General features: G+C 42.7%; 1 protein-coding gene across 5 annotated transcripts in view; it reads left to right on the top strand.

Moving 5' to 3' along the window:
- Positions 1 to 16850, top strand: part of NTRK2 (neurotrophic receptor tyrosine kinase 2) — a 338612-nt gene that overhangs the window by 40802 nt on the left and 280960 nt on the right. For all 5 annotated transcript variants that reach the window (XM_045468971.1, XM_045468975.1, XM_045468970.1 and 2 more), the window contains exons 6-8: positions 8160 to 8296; positions 8804 to 8936; positions 11397 to 11702. In XM_045468971.1, coding sequence (XP_045324927.1) covers positions 8160 to 8296; positions 8804 to 8936; positions 11397 to 11702 — 576 coding nt within the window. The remainder of the gene's footprint in view (positions 1 to 8159; positions 8297 to 8803; positions 8937 to 11396; positions 11703 to 16850) is intronic.

Raw genomic sequence — 16850 nt, forward strand, 5'->3', positions numbered from 1 at the left:
ATTTCTGTCATCATCTCATCGTGAAAGTATCTCCCTTTCCTTCTTCTTAGTGATTAACTGAGCTTAGTAGGCGGGGCTGGGAAGTTTAATGGCCCTGTTACCATTAGCAGCATGGTCAAAATGTCTCACAGTATTTCTCTAACAGCCCCTCCTGCCATGAACTACTGTAAATTTATTCACGCTGGGAAACATGTTGTGGTCTGTTTCTCCACTAGGTCCTTTTTAACCTTAGAAAAACTTTATTAATTGCAGCAACAATTTAACTTTATTAAAGGCAACAAAACACATGCATCTCAAGTCTCCACATTAATAAGAAAAAAAAAAAAGGGTCACCACGCACACCGGTTCTGGAGACAGAGATAGAATCACACAAATTTTGTAGAAGGAATATTATTTTGTCCAGTCACTGTGCTGACTTAATAGAAGACCATCCCTGCTACTTTGTCGGTTGATCTTCAGCAGTTAGTTTTGCAATGCAGTCTTTTCAATCATTTCCCCTCAGTAAGTGGGATTATTAAAGAATAGTATACTTTATGCTTTGATTATGATTTAAATCTCTGGAAGAGAGTTTCTTCAGGAAGTGTTAGCAGTGGATGGGATGCTCTAAGTAGATGACAAATATGTTTAAGAAGGGCAATAGTCCTCTGGGTCATATCAAAACAATCCTTCCATCCATTTTACTAGGAGCTAGTTACCACAGAACATGCTAGTCCCACAGTGACTATAAGGTGGTAATTCACTTGATGGTTGGACTGCAGTTGACTGTATAAAACCCCCTTAATGGTCCCTTGGATTTAAATCAGTCCTGCCTTTGGTTTCCTTGTTACGTATAACGACAATTTCAATTTTCCCAACTTTTTCGACCTTGAAGCTTTCAATATAGAGATTCCTTAAGACACACCAACAAAATATTATTTATGATGGTAAAAGTCAATTCACAGGTACCTGGAGAAGAAGGCTGGTTCCTTGAGGTAAATTGGTTTTACTTAACCGATAAGATTTACTTTTGGTTGTTGCCCTGTGGTTTGTAGCATACGTCTGTTAAGCATATTCCTTTCTACAGAGCCCTTCATTGTTTTAAGCCAGGAAAATAGACTGATAGCAATTCTGCTTTGTTAGATTATGGGAGATGAAAAGGAAATGTGATGTCAATACTCTGGAAGTTATATTGGTATAACACATTATTTTCTTACCATCTTAGCTGGATAGATTTTTTTTTTTCTGAAAAGCATATAAAAAGTCTAGTTTAGGGGCGCCTGGGTGGCGCAGTCGGTTAAGCGTCCGACTTCAGCCAGGTCACGATCTCGCGGTCCGTGAGTTCGAGCCCCGCGTCGGGCTCTGGGCTGATGGCTCAGAGCCTGGAGCCTGTTTCCGATTCTGTGTCTCCCTCTCTCTCTGTCCCTCCCCCGTTCATGCTCTGTCTCTCTCTGTACCAAAAAAAAATAAAATAAAACGTTGAAAAAAAAAAATTAAAAAAAAAAAAAAGTCTAGTTTATTACTTTGCTTTACTTTTACTTGGGATCAGGTTCTGTCTACTAAAATAAAGCCAACCACACAGTGGATTGTTGTTTTCCTTTATCTTTTTAGGATGGAAAATAAAGCTGTTTTTTTTTTTTTTTTTTTTTTTTCTGTCAGCTGCTGACACAGTTTTTGTGTTTAGAAGTTTCCTGGTTGCTGACTCTGTAATGACACAGCTCACAAGCATAGAAGCACCATTTCCATTTTGGGCCTGGAAAGTCACTTTGCTAATTTTCTGTCATTTTTGTAACTGGGTGTAAAGCAGCCACTTCTAAATAGGTCAGGCTCATTCTGGCTTCATTCCTGGTAGTGAAATCTATATGCTTAAGAGAGAGATTGGAAGATATGCCAACACGAGAGAAAGTGAGAGGAGAGGAGACACTAGACAAAATCATAATTTCCTTGAATATTTCATGCATGGAATGATGACCCAACACAGAATGAACAGAGCTCAGGAGGACTAAAACAAGATGAGAAAGAATGTAATCTCTAACTTCAGGTGGCTGTTGAAAAATGAAACCCAAATCTGACCTATGTCACTTACTGCAAAGTTGAGTTAATGATTCAAAATGATTAGAGGTCAGTTTGCCTCACTTATGAGGAAGTGAGACCCTACTTATTTGTTTCTTGTTTTTTTTAGTGATAGGTCACCCGCATTTATTCTTACCTAATATTTTATTAATAGTGAGCATTTCTTATCCATTAGGAATGGTGACAAAGGACTGGAGGGAATTTGCATACTTTATTTTTATTTATTTTTTTCAATGTTTATTTATTGTTGAGAGCAAGCATGAGTGGGGGAGGGGCAGAGAGAGAGGGGGACGGAGGATCTGAAGCAGGCTCTGCGCTGACAGCTTCTCACAGCAGTGAATGCTACGTGGGGCTCGAACTCATGAGCCATGAGATCATGACCTGAGCTGAAGTCTGATGCTCTACCGACTAAGCCACCCAGGTGCCCCGAGAATCTGCATACTTTCAATTAGTGATCCTAGGAGCTGTAGTCAACACTCTGGAAGTGTGTGCTAATGGAAGGACACAGACGCATGGGAGAGCCCATTGAAGGAGGCTGTGTGTGTTGGTTAAGGCCATGGAGACAGATGAGGGTCAAGGCCAGCTCCCACTCATTAGCTATTTAGTTATGATACTTGATAAGCTTTAACTTCATTTGGAAATGGGGATACTAATGACTCCTGCTTTCAAGAGTTTTTAGGATGCCAAATAAGGTAATGTGGAAAATATTACAGACAAGGTCTAGCACACATTAAGTACTCAGTAAACATTAGCTGTTAAAGTTATTACGATCATCAATATGAACATTTAGCCTTAAATATAGTTTACATCTAATATTTAGATATGCGTATCTCTTATATTTTGTGAAATTGCTGCAAATAAAAGCAAGAAAGCCACAACGAGATCCCACAGAGAAGTGGCGTACTCAAAAAAAGCTGGGGAATATAAGATCAGTGGAAGTGAAATGATTCCTTTAGAGCAGGACTTCTGAGAGCTTTTAATGTGTGATGGGCATAGTGAACGTTCAGAGTTACAGAACAATACAGAGTTACACTAGGCTCTTATTTTTTTTAAATCTTAGATATTCCACACCTCCCTCTTTAGCCCCCCACAGAACATCTCAAGGAGTCTGGATTCCCCAGAACACATTCTGGGGAAAGTTCCATGGATGAGATGATTGCTCGGGCCCCTGCCAAATTTAAGAATAATAGTTGTAGACACAAAAACCTAGTGAGCAATTGTCCAGCCAACATCTATCATCTAAACAAACCCTTGCTACTCCAAGTGTAGTCTGTGGAACAGAGAGTTTGCTAGAAATGTAGACTTTCAAGGCCCCAACCTAGACCTACTAGAAAGAAGCAGTGATTTTTTTAAAAATGTTTTTATTTATTTTTGAGACAGAAAGAGACAGAACATGAGCAGGGGAGGGGCAGAGAGAGAGGGAGACACAGAATCTGAAGCAGGCTCCAGGCTCTGAGCTGTCAGCACAGAGCCTGGTGCGGGGCTCGAACTCAAGAACCGTGAGATTGTGATGCGAGCCGAAGTCAGATACTTAACCAACTGAGCCACCCAGGCGCCTCAAAAGAAGCAATGATTTCAATGAGATCTGCTGGTCATCTCACATACGCATTACAGTTTGGGAGGCCCCAGTCTCAAGAAAGTCAGCCTTTCCACTGTGCGGTTGGTGACTTTCTGCCAAGGTCTGCAGGCCGGTGTGTCCTTTCTGAACACATCCGCATCAAGAGACGTGGACACGAAGGTGGCTGTCGGGCTGGGCAGATGGTCATTTCTGATCTCCAGTCAGGTTTCTCCGAGTGCAAGAGGAAGACACGTCTGCAGCTTCAATCAGGATCCCATGACAGTAGTGCTAGAAGCTGTTGGAAGCTTCGCTGAGCTTTGCTCTGTGCTCATGCCGATTTCAAATCTTATTAAGCCAGGAAGTAGTGCCTGGCAAATGGTTTATCCTGCCTTGGCTGTTCATGCATCCCAATTCATTTTTATTGTGCTAATTAAGCCTCAAGTGATATTTCAAGTACAGATTGTTTTTTCCATTATTGAATCTTTGGCCAGCATATTAATGCTTTAGAATTAACGTGAGTCAGATGCTTACTCATTTGTGGAAGACTTTACATTTAAAAGATCTAGACTTGGCCAATTTTGCACAGATTCCTTTGGAGACTGCTATGACAGGGTGATACAATTTCTCTATAAATAAAGGAGACTCATTCTTCCTTCACAAATAGACACGTAATTATTTTTTAAATGAACTAAATTCTTAGGTTATGGATACATATTGGTATTTATGTTCTGTGTTAAAATGGATGTACTCAGTCTGCGAAGGAAGTACAGTGTAGTGGTGAAGATCTTGAACTTTGGGTTCATATCCCAGGTCTACAGGTACTTGGGCAATTTTGGAAGATGTATTTGACTTTTCCAGAACTCATATTCTTCGTTAAGCAGATGAGAACAAATCCTTAACTCCATGATTCCTTGTAACGATTAAATAAAACAATCATTTAAAGTACTAGAGGGGCGCCTGGGTGGCCCAGTCGGTTGAGCATCAGACTCTTGATTTCAGTTCAGGTCATGATCTCACCGTCATCAGATCAAGCCCCGCGTTGGGCTCTATGCTGACAGCACAGAGCCTGCTTGAGATTCTCTCCCTCTTTCTCTGCCCCTCCCCCCCTCAAAGTAAATAAATTAATATTAAAAAATACAGTACTAGAAAAGAGTTTCTGGTCCAGTGAATGCCCAATAAATACTACTACTATTATTGTAATTAAACAAACATTTTTAGAATTGTTAATCATATAAATTTAGGCTTAACCAAAAAAAAAAAACTAAATTAAATTTTTTTTAGGAGAAATTAAGATTATGGCACAGCATTCTCTACTGAGAATCTCTATTTTAACCTTTTTTTTTTTTTTTTTTTCTGCTCAGGATTTCCAAACTATTACATGCATTTGTAAAAGGTAGGAAATTGATGTCATAGGTTTGTATTCAAGGTGCCAAAAGGGATGCCTCCAGGCTCTCTTGGTGGAGTCTGGCTGGTGGAAGAGGTCATACCTTGAGGACAGGCAGCAGGGCAGGCCCTGGCTCTGTGATCCCTCCAGAATCAATAGATAAATCTCGAAGTCCAAGAACATGGGAGAGGAATCAACAAGGCCCGGAAGGGTGCAAGCTGGAAAGCAGACGGATGAATAGAAACTGAAGTAAATGCTGAGAATGCTGATTACCGGGTTGGCAGCAGCAAAGGCTTGGGGACACTTGGTTTGGGATGCAGAGCTGGTACAAGGCTCAGAAAGAAGCAGGAATGCAGGGAGAACCAAGCACAGGAGAGTGCTTCAAGTTCCTTGTAGAGCAGTTAAAGCCATTGTCATTCCATACGTTCCAACTGACTGCACCCCTCCCTCCACAGCAGAAAACTGGAGGTTTATTCTCTCTCTTTTTAGTGTTTATTTATTTTAGAGAGAGAGAGAGAGGCAGAGAGAGAGAGACACAGAATCTGAAGCAGGCTGCAGGCTCTGAGCTGTCAGCACAGAGCATGATGCGGGGCTTGAACTCATGAACTGCAAGGTCATAACTTGAGCTGAAGTTGAAAGCTTAACCAACTGAGCCACCCAGGTGCCCCGGGAAGTTTATTCACTAAAGAGGATCAAACAAAGATTATCAGGAACTCCAGAAAGGGTTGAGGCTGTGAGAGCCATAGAGAAAATGATGGATTTACATACTGAATATTGATATTTCCATCCTTCTTCCTCTTCCGGGCAGGACACTGGTAGAGCATTATCTGAATAATGTGACCAGACCTTGTCCTAAAGTGATGTAATGATACTAAGGTCAGGTGGTATCCAGTTTAAGAAGGCCACTAATACTACTCTACAACGAAGCTGGCAGTTAAATGCACAATGTGTCTCATACCTTGTTCTTAAAGATGTGTGAATGGCCAACAATACCCGCTGTTTGAGAAAAACTTATAATCAGAGAGGCAAATACCAAACAAACAGATACAAAAAAAAAAAAAAAAAGTTGCGAGAAACAGTGTTGATAAGGAGAGAAGAAAAATTCAAAAGATTATTGACGTCTCAAAGAGATCAGGAGATACCGCACCCATGAAACAAAGACAGGGTGCCATAAAAATAGAAGACCATTCAGGAACAAAAGAAGAGCCTCAGAAGCTAAAAGTACGACAGAGATTGAAAACCTCGGAGTATGAAACTCAGAGTATTAGGGGCCTTTTTGAAACCCTATGAAAGATACAACATCGCTGTCTATTGGTTGCTGATAGGAAAGGTCCTGAAGAGGTCACGCAGGCCACTGACAGCCGGATCTTGTTGGGAAGTCCTTTGCCAGGGGTGGGAACACCCTGAGACCCACCCCGTATAAACCTTGCTCCAGTCCGGTTTCAGTAATAAAGAATAATGGCTTTGTCAGTGGGGATGGCATCGTAGGCGTGGGGTGTATGGCAGTTTTGTGAAGATAGTGGGTCAAATAGGGCAATTCAACGGCTCTTGAAGATGAATTGCCTTTTCTGACCTCTGGGTTACTCCTGAGTTAATGATGTGTCATAGGTCCTTGGGACACAGCTGTCGGGCTGAACGCAGTCCCAAGCAGAGTTTCTGATACCAAGTGCGGGACTAGCTTGACAGGCAGGACGTGACATATCGTTACACTCGCTGGGACGCGCCTTCATGCAGAAAATACTATGAGTCCCATGCGGTTGTAAGCAGTGTAAACACCCACTAGGTGCGATAGTTTAATGAAGTGATAATGGAACCAATAAAGAAAAGCTAGCTTTTGAAATGTGAAAGTATAGATCCACATGACTTGTTTTTTTTATCATATCATGAAGTTTACAATAACCAGTTTTTCTTATGATATTTGGCTATGACTTCTATAGCTTCGGAACATTCTAATACTGTGATGGTCAGGCTTCGTGTCTGAAGAATGCTTTAAAACTATCTTTTTTTTTTTCCCCATAATCTGTTTCAAAATTGAGGTCTGGTAGTGAGGTTATGTTTATGAGTTACTTAATGTAAAAAATTGTTTTATCCAAAAAACAGAGATGCCTTGCACCCTTTTGTTTTTGACTATAAAAAACTGGGTTATCGGGGCGCCTGGTGGCTCAGTCAAAGTGCCCAGCTCTTGATTTCGGCTCAGGTCATGATCTCACGGTTCCTGGAATCGAGTCCCTCATCGGGCTCTGGACTGACAGTGTGGAGCCTACTTGGAATTCTCTCTCTCTGCTCCTTCCCCCCACCTTATGCTTGCTCTCTCTCTTTTCTCTCTCTCTCTCTCTCAAAAAATAAACATTAAAAAAAAAACAACTAGATTGGCAACTGTAGAACAGTGAAAGAGAAGACATAGTTTTATAAAGTAGTTTTCTTTATTTTTTTATTTATTTATTTTTTTTCAACGTTTTATTTATTTTTGGGACAGAGAGAGACACAGCATGAACGAGGGAGGGGCAGAGAGAGAGGGAGACACAGAATCGGAAACAGGCTCCAGGCTCTGAGCCATCAGCCCAGAGCCTGACGTGGGGCTCGAACTCACGGACCGCGAGATCGTGACCTGGCTGAAGTCGGACGCTTAACCGACTGCGCCACCCAGGCGCCCCTAAAGTAGTTTTCTTTAAAGTGAAAAGTTATTTTGCAGTAATAACATTTTTTAAGTTTTTATTGATTTGAGAGAGAGAGAGTGAATGCGTGCATGCATGTGAGTGTGAGCAGGGGAGGGGCAGAGAATGAGAGAGAGAGAGAGAGAATCCCAAACAGGCTCCATATTGTCAGCATGGAGCCCAACGTGGGGCTCGAACCCACAAACTGTGGGATCATGACCTGAGCTGAAACCAAGAGTCGGACGCCAACTGACCAAGCCACCCAGGTGCTCCTGCAATAGTATTTTTAAGAAATGTGCAAAATTTGTTTACACATCTTATTACCTCATATTGTTTGGTTCACATTAAATTTGTAAAGCTTACCAACCTGGCACTTTTTCAGATCACCATAAGTCAGTCTCAGAAAGTAAGTAATTACCAGTTCTAAAGCATAAAGAGTTTTCAATTTGTTGCTATTTTGATAATGCATCGAACTATTTATGTGTATCTCCATTTACTTTTTCTTGTTCCGCAGGTTTGCCATCAGCAAATTTGGCCGCACCTAACCTCACTGTGGAGGAGGGAAGGTCTATCACATTATCTTGCAGTGTTTCAGGCGATCCAGTTCCGAATTTGTACTGGGATGTCGGTAATCTGGTTTCCAAGCATATGGTAAGGCTTTTGTTTGGCTCTGTGTTCAGAGAGAGATGAGAGTGTCTCAGAACTTGAGATTGTATTAATCTAGTGATGATCGTTTAATATTTTATAGGGCCAGAAAGAGAAATTTACACTGTTTTTGATGCACATTTACTTGCTATTTATTCTTTTAGTTAACAAAGTCTAGTGCAGGTTTGCATTTTCGTTGTGTATACCTACTAGATTAGAGTCTCTGTGTCTCTGGTGAGCTTCTTGCGACCCTGTGAGCAAGGTGAGGGGCTCTCCTTGGGCTCTTTTCCCTTGGAGAAAGGTAGGTAAGAATTCAAAGATTAAATCAGCATTGAGCATTAAACCATTGTAATCTAGAGAAGTAGAGTGGCTCCTGATTGGTTCCTTTGCCTGGCCCCAAACCTTTTCTAATGGTATAGATTTCTTTCTTTCGTTAGGGGGAGACACCCCAAATCTTTTCACTTTGGCATCAGTTGTGATAAAGATTATTTTTGTCTGTTAATTCATTTGTAGAATGAAACGAGCCACACACAGGGCTCCTTAAGGATAACTAACATTTCATCTGATGACAGTGGAAAGCAGATCTCCTGTGTGGCAGAAAATCTTGTAGGAGAAGACCAAGATTCTGTCAACCTCACTGTACATTGTACGTAATCAGACCGGCCTATGTTTTTAATCGCAAACAATCGCGGACACACCTGCATTTGTCGTTGGGCACTCTGGGTGCTGCTGAAGTGTGTGAAAAAAAAGTGTGTGCTGTGTTCTGTGTGCAGTTTTTAAAGAGATATCAGCCTCTGTCACATGTTCTGTTTCTTCTCATCCCTCTTACTGGTGCATGTCTTTCTTTTAAGCTGCTTTTTTGATCTTAAACTTGTCCTCTTGTGCCTTCCTCCCCTTCCCCCCCTCCCCCCAACCTTTTTTTTGGATAGAACATATTTTGAACTGGTTGTTGTTCTCTTGTTAATAAGTTTTAGCTTAATTTCTGCCAAACCAGTTCCTAAAATTGTTTTCTCCATAAAAGCCATATGAAGATTTAAAGTTATACCACCTAAAGTATCAGGCTGGCTGTTCACAAACACCCATTTGTGCCGTCGATGCAATAAAACCTCATTAGTTTGACATCAGGTTTCTGTGGGAAGGTTGGTGGTGTCCTGCTTAAGTTATTGAAAGTTGTTATTACCCACAGAACATTTTTATTATTGTTTTAAATTTCTGTATACATTGCAACTAAGATACAGGACACTAATCCTTCTTCAGCATACGTGTGTCATTTCCCAGTGTTGTAAACAACACAACACATAGCTTCACATTCCAGATTGTGGCGTTTAGGGCGAACATGTATTTGGTACGAATCACATATACTTTGCACATTGTTCCAAATTCTGAGCTGGCGTGCTATAAATTAATGAGGCGTTACTGTATTTGGGTCAGGGTTTGGATGAGAGAAACACGAGTGTGCACGTGTGTGTGTATGAATACACATTATACACGCGTAGACACATGGTATCGATACACTGGCTAAGGTTCACCCGTGGCGCACATGCAGTGTGTGATTGTTGGAGTGCATGATTATGGTCACCAACTGTAAGTCCTTTGTCACTGTCAGTACTACCTCTGTGCCTAGTAGGTACTGGACTCATAATTTCTCATCATTCGACCCACCCAGAAGCCTGAAATCAATGCTATCCCCAAACATACGCAACCAGCTTCCAACTTTATGTCCTTAAATCAACACCTCACCAAAAGCTCATTTGAGCATGGTGGAAGGAATATGTGGGCCCTGGGCTTGGGGGCCTGGGCTGGTGGGAGGAAGGTAAGTGTTGCCCCTACCCCACTGGGGTCCTTGTATTTGTAACACAGAACTACAAATAAGGATGCTCAAATTCAAAGTCCTCTCAGTTAATATCTGTGGTGTTCACCATGGTCTGAAGAATTGACCTTATCTATCACAATCTAGGTAAAGAATAGAAGGAATAAATGGTGAATAATTTTAACAACTGAGATAGGCTTGGTAGTGAGCCTGGTCAAAGTGTATTTGTTAGCAAGTTGTGACTTTTCTCCCTTTTTGTGTGATGAACATGTACAACTGGGAAGCAAGGCAAGGATGGAAGGGCTGCGGGGTTAGGTATCAGGAGACCCGGATCCTTGTTCCAGATCCGTCTCGCTCCCTAAAACTGACCAAGTCATTTACCCTCCTTGGACTTGGGTTTCCTCACCTGAAAAATGATGCTCTTAGGGCTCTGGAGGTATTTTCTAGTCCTTAATTGTATCATTATCAAAGTCAGACCACAATAAAATAAACAATTATGGGGGATTTTAAATACCCTCACTCAGGATAAGTACTGTGTTTAAAAATGCTACTTGAATGTTTGTTTCCCCAAAGCGTAAAGTGCTTTATTTTTCAAGTTAAAGTGGTCTCTAGGTTGTTTGTCTAGGTTTGGACAGACATTTAAAGGATCAAAACATTGACTTCTGAAATCCTAGCAAAAGTGCAGCGTACTGTCATGAAATGTGATACTTTTAAAGAGCATTTGCTATTGGCAATCAGTGAAAAATACCAGCGGATCATACTTTATAATAATCAATCAGCATTGGCAGCAGCAGTCCCCGCCTTGGTCAATTTGCTCCGTTTTAGATAAGCTGTGTGAGATCCGTGCTGCAGGCAAGATTTCCAAAGTCGTTTCATTATTTGTGTTGTTGAGTGAAGTATTGCAGAAACAGTGGCCCTCAGCTTTCTGGTGATGAATCTACGTAATATCAAAGCATATGTATTAGAAGCCAAAGTTGACTTCCAGTGAACCCTTTCTGCTGTCAGAAATCTCTGCGATCTGTTTGGAGCTGGTTCTCACACTGAGAAATTTGAAAAACGACTATGGTTCGTGGGTCTTAAGTATGAGGAAAAGAATCTCTTTGAAGCTGTCTGTAGGGAGTTCGATCAGCCTTGATGGTGATTCGAAATATTGATGGATTCCAGAGTCGCTGGTCCTGTATTTTCTTAAACCAAACAGTTCGTTGAATAAGATCCCCCCACTGATGACGCAGAAATCTGGAGATGGGGAGAATTCTGAGCTTTCTGATGCTATTAACTTTCTCTTTTTCAATTTAGTTGCTCCAACTATCACATTTCTCGAATCTCCAACCTCAGACCACCACTGGTGCATTCCATTCACTGTGAAAGGCAACCCCAAACCAGCTCTTCAGTGGTTCTATAACGGGGCGATACTGAATGAGTCCAAGTACATCTGTACTAAAATCCATGTTACCAATCACACGGAGTACCATGGCTGCCTCCAGCTGGATAATCCTACTCACATGAACAATGGGGACTACAAGTTAGTAGCCAAGAACGAGTATGGGAAGGATGAGAAACAGATTTCTGCTCACTTCATGGGCTGGCCTGGAATCGTAGATGGTGAGTACCTGATGCTTTTGCATCCGGGGAGAGGATAGGGTATATCACTCAACTATTGACAAAATCATGCTTTCAGCAAACCACCTGCAAACCCAGGGGCTGAAAACACCATTATTTAGTCTTGCTTGTGGGTCAGCTGGGGTTTTGTTCCATATGTCTTTATTCTGGGGTGCAGGTGAAGAAATTGCAGCCACACAGGAGGTCTGCTTCTGAGTGGCAAGTGCCGATGGCAGGAGGGCAACTAGAAATAGGCAAAGCTTCTCAAGGCCCAGCTTCCGCAGTGGCACGTGGTCTCTTCAGGCTATATGCCACTGGCCACAGGAAGCCATAGGGCCACAGCCAAGTCCAGGGGCAGGGACTCATACTCCCAGGGAAGTGATGGGGTGGGGGGAATGAATCATTTTGGACAGTAGTGTGATGTGCACATTATTTTTATCTCAAGTGTTCAGTGACATTTTGTACCCATCATGGCAAAACTCATGCAAGATGTACGTAGGTGAACCGTGTTTGGTTGGCTCATGAACTACTGAAGATGTATTTTCTAGCCCCTTACCCGCTTGGAATTCAGAATCCTGCCCTCTCACCGTGGACGAGAAACCAGTTTCTTAGAATGTTTTGCCTACCTGGGCTGAGTGGTGTCATTCATTTATCCGATCCTGAGTTGTTTTTCTAGGAGGTAATAGTTCCCCCATCTGACCAATGGTTTGGGATGCCGGCAGGAAAATTGCAATGTGAGCCCCAGCAACAGCAGGGGCAATTGCCGTGCATTCATCTGCTTCTGATGCTGTTGTCCGGTGGAGTATTCTTACTTGTTGGGTCTTGTTGCCCAGATACTGGATGACACTGTGGAGGTTGAGGCCTGTTTGGACATTGGGACCTGTATATGAGTAGAATTCGCTGTAATAATTCTCAGTTCGTGAGGGCCACACAAAGATGGCTTGGCAGTGGGAAGGGAAGACAGCAGTTTGGCGGCCCGTGGGGCAGGGGCTGCGTGGGCAGCATGTGCTCGTGGGGCCCAGAGGGCAGTCCCACAGGCAGAGATGATGCATACGGAGCCCCCTTCAGCAAGTAGTGAGAATGTAGTTAGTGCCCATTACATAATAAGTCTGTCATTACACTGGTGTGTATTAAATAGCTTTTTAAGGGCACAAACTTCCTTAGCATGTTCAAAATGTTATTTGAATTATGTGATTTTGATTTACAAACAGCCTTTCAGGAGCACACAAAACAAACTGTGTTTGGATGCCTTACCCAGACACCCCTGGCAGTTGTCTTTTCCATTAAATCTTCCTCTTAATTGAGAGTTAGCTGCTTGGCTACATTTGCTGTAGTAAATCTCTAGACTACTCTCTTTCTTCCTGTGTGTTTCGGGGAATACAGCCTTATCGTTAAATCCAGAGATTCTGCTTGGGGACACTTGCTTTATGTTTGTTTTTCAGTAAACATTTTATTTATGAGTCATTTTCGATGTACAGAAAAGTTGCAAAGACAATACAGAGTCTTTGGACACCTCTCACCCAGTTGTTACTGTCGTGAACATCTCTCATTACCGTGGTATGTTTGTCAAAAGTAAGAAACCGACATTGGCACATTACTATTCACTAAACTTCAGGCTTGATTTGAATTTTGCCAGCAGCTGCCTTTTGAAACCGTTGGGAGGTGAACTTGATTCAGGGTGAGGGTCTGGCATTGGAAAGCTTTAGAAGTGGTTTGTGTGCTTTGATATATATGCTCAGTTCTTCCAGGGGGAAGCCAGTAACTTCTATTTAACATAGAGGTTTGATGTATTTTTCTTTGGAACGTTTCTGTATGGTGCCAGTCTTTGGTAGAGCTTAACTCTTCTCATCCATGTGGCCTCCTTTTTATGGATCACTTTTGTTAGTTTGAACTTCACTAATGATAGGAAAGAAGTGAATTCTGGTACAAGAATAACTTAGTGTCTCAAATACTCCCTTTAAAGGAAATCATCACTGATCAAAAATAAAAGTTGAGGTTAATTTTATAAAGATGTTTGTTCTCTCCTTCTTCTTGTTTGTTTACTTGTTTTGGTCAAGTCTTTAAAATAGAGACATCTGCTTTTAGAAATGATTTTTTTTCCTCTTTAAGTATTTACTCAAGGACCAGCTATCAGGGAGTAATAAATGAAATGGAAATAAAAGAGCCTTGGTCCAGGGTGATAGTGGATATAAATGGCCCTAGTGGGCCATAAACCAGTGTGACCAATTAGAGATTGACCTCACTTGGCTTGTGTTTTAGAATCTTTGGTATTTATGAGATTTGGAACCATAGCATACAGATAATGGCCTTTTAAAGAATCGCTTCCTTTCCCTCTTACCCTCCTTTAAAACTAAAGAAAAACAAACAAATAACAAATCTATATATATTTCCCTGCTGGCCTAAAGTCTACAGGTTTAGGATGGCAAGTCAAGTGTAGGTCTATATTCCTTCAGTATTTCAGTATTTCTGTTGTTGTCACATAGTAATTGGTAAGAAGTTTACTTTTTTACAAATCTTTTTGATAAGATGCTTCAGCTACAGTTTTTCTTTCTTTCTTTCTTTCTTTCTTTTTTTTTTTTTTTGGTGAGATGCTTTTCTCTTTCTTTTCTTTTTCTATTTTGTTTTTTGCATTGCAAGTTAACTGGCTTATGAGGAAGCTGGCAGCCTGGGATCAGTGAAGTAGGGTTACTCTTCCATATGCAGCCAGGAGAATTAAAATGGCAGCTCAGCTCAGAACTGGGACTTTTGTGGAGTAGTCACCTTGCAAAGGAATTCACTGTCTATTTGTAGATAGAAAATGAAGAGAGTTGAAAGAAATTAAAACAGAAATAAAAACAAAGAGGGGCACCTGGATGGCTCAGTCGGTTGAGCATCCAACTCTCGATGCCGGCTCAGGTCATGATCTCACGGTCATGAGTTAGAGCCATGTCGGGCTCTGTGCTGACAGCACGGAGCTTGCTTGGGATTCTCTTCCTCCCTCTCTCTCTGCCCCTCTCCCACTCTCTCTCCCTCAAAATAAATAAACTCAAAAAAAAAAAAAAGAGAGAGAGAGAGAAAGACAAAGAAAAAAAGTCCCTAAAGCAAAAAGTTGGTGAGCTTTTTGGTGAAGAATGGAGTTACAGCCCCGATTGCCTTTATTACCGCCTGCAATGGAAACCATGGATGCGGTGGGAGACATTCTCCTGCTTTCTGCGTGGAGAAAGGATGGGCAGAGAGACCTGGAGCCAGCATCAGCCAGGTCAAGAGGGTGCCACCCACAGGGTGTGAGGCCGTCGGTAAAGGTCGCCCTACAGTGTCTCTCCAGAGTGCCGGGACCTTGCAGACTCCGATACCAGACCCAGCCAGGGTGCTAACGAGGAAGGACAGGTGTTCTCAGACCTTCGGGTATCAGCAGGGCCCCAGACACAAAGCCGGTGCCTTCCCATCTGTTCATCACTGGCAACCTGACCAGTGACTGAGAAAGGGAGGAAAGACTTTCCCAAACTCCAGACACCAGATTGATCATTTTGGATCCCACGGTTAGAAGTGAACTCCGCTCAGGTCAGTTTTGGGTTACGTTTAAAGCACAAAACTCAACTTGTGGTTTCCAAATGAAATTTAGGGAACGATAGCGTTTATCTTTTCCAGCACGCTGAGGAACGCGGCTTGTAACAATCAAACTAATTTTATTTCGTTTTTATTTTCCATTGTCCCTGGAACATTTATTTATTCACTAAGAATAATCTTTTCTGGCTCCTGAACACTAGGGCCCGGCTCCCTGTTGTGCATTAGAATCAGCTGGGGAGTTTTAATTGTGATTTCATTATTTAACACACATTTCTAGGGTCCACCTCCAGTAATTCTGATTCAGTGGCTCCCGGTTGAGGCTCAGGCTTTCACATTTTCTGTTTTTAAGATCCTCAGTGACTCCAGTGTGCAACCAAAGGTGAAAATGGTCTGGATGAGAGCCCTGACCCAAGTGAGATTTTTCTGCTCGTTGTTGAGTAACAGACAATCCTTTGGTCACTTTAGATTGCAGGCAAAAATCTCGATTGAGAAATAGCATGTCCTATCTGAGTTAGAAGTCAAAACTCTGGACTTGAGTTAAGTCCAGTCCAGGCCAGCATGATGTGTGTGTGGCCAGGGGTGGGGGTGGGGTGGGGGCTGAGGGGGTGGGGAGGCGCGGGGATGGGGTGCGGGAGGGAGATTGCAGAGCTGGCTAAGCAGAATTCAGGCCCTCTGTTACCTGAGTAGAAGGGAGTGGGCACGGGGGACAGGTGGCAGGCAGGTGTGCTCAGGGCGTGTGTTCAGTGCTGATTCACAGACCTTCCTGGATCTTTTTGTGGGATCTTGGTGATTCCTGTCTCTGCGGGCCTCTCTCCAGGGAGTCCGTGACAGGAAGCAAACACGTCTCTATTCCAGCTGGTGGAAGCGTCTCCTTCCTCAGAACCCAGGAATGCAGCTTCGTGCTGCTGAGATCCCTCTGCTCCTCCAGGGGGCTGTTGTCAGGACAGACATTCTCTCACGCCAGCTCTGTCTGGTCCACGGGGAGCCCTCGTGGTCCCTTGTCTTGACACCTCCGGCCGTATAGGTTGAACGCAAATGCCACCTGCATCTTGCCTCCATTGGTTGCTTTCACCTTCTCTGGTAGGAGGCAGGTACTTGGCCTCAGAGCCTTCTGCCTGCAGGGAACCCGGTTTGGGTTCTCAGAGTGCTGTGGTGGAGGCCCCATGGCTATGTGGAAACTTCTGTGTAAGTTCTGAATGAGCACCTTCTGTCTTCTTTGGGACCTCAGAAGTCTCAGTGTGAAGCAGAGGTTTCAAAGGACATGGGTCCAGCTTTCATTCATCTCCTTTGTGAGTTCTGCAGTGTTATTCTCTCTTTAGTGGGCACTGAGCAGATAACCAACAACGTACCCATTCCTCACTTCGCGTTGTGTTTGTTCTATGTGGCCGTTAGGGAGAAACTTTCTACCCAGAACTGCTTTTCTCTCAGCACTGCTTTGTCCTCCCTTACCCAGAGGCTGAGGCTTGCCCAGAGAAGACCTCAAGACTCTGCCACTTGACTACACGAACTTTCTAGACTTGGCGCTCTAAGGAGAAAACTAAGTCACAGTTTGGTTCCTGGAGAGGGCAGGAAAATGTAAGCTCCTTCTGGTGTCCAAGTTCTTTC

The sequence above is a fragment of the Leopardus geoffroyi genome, chromosome D4 (genome assembly GCF_018350155.1).
Source record: "Leopardus geoffroyi isolate Oge1 chromosome D4, O.geoffroyi_Oge1_pat1.0, whole genome shotgun sequence".
Lineage (NCBI taxonomy): Eukaryota > Metazoa > Chordata > Mammalia > Carnivora > Felidae > Leopardus > Leopardus geoffroyi.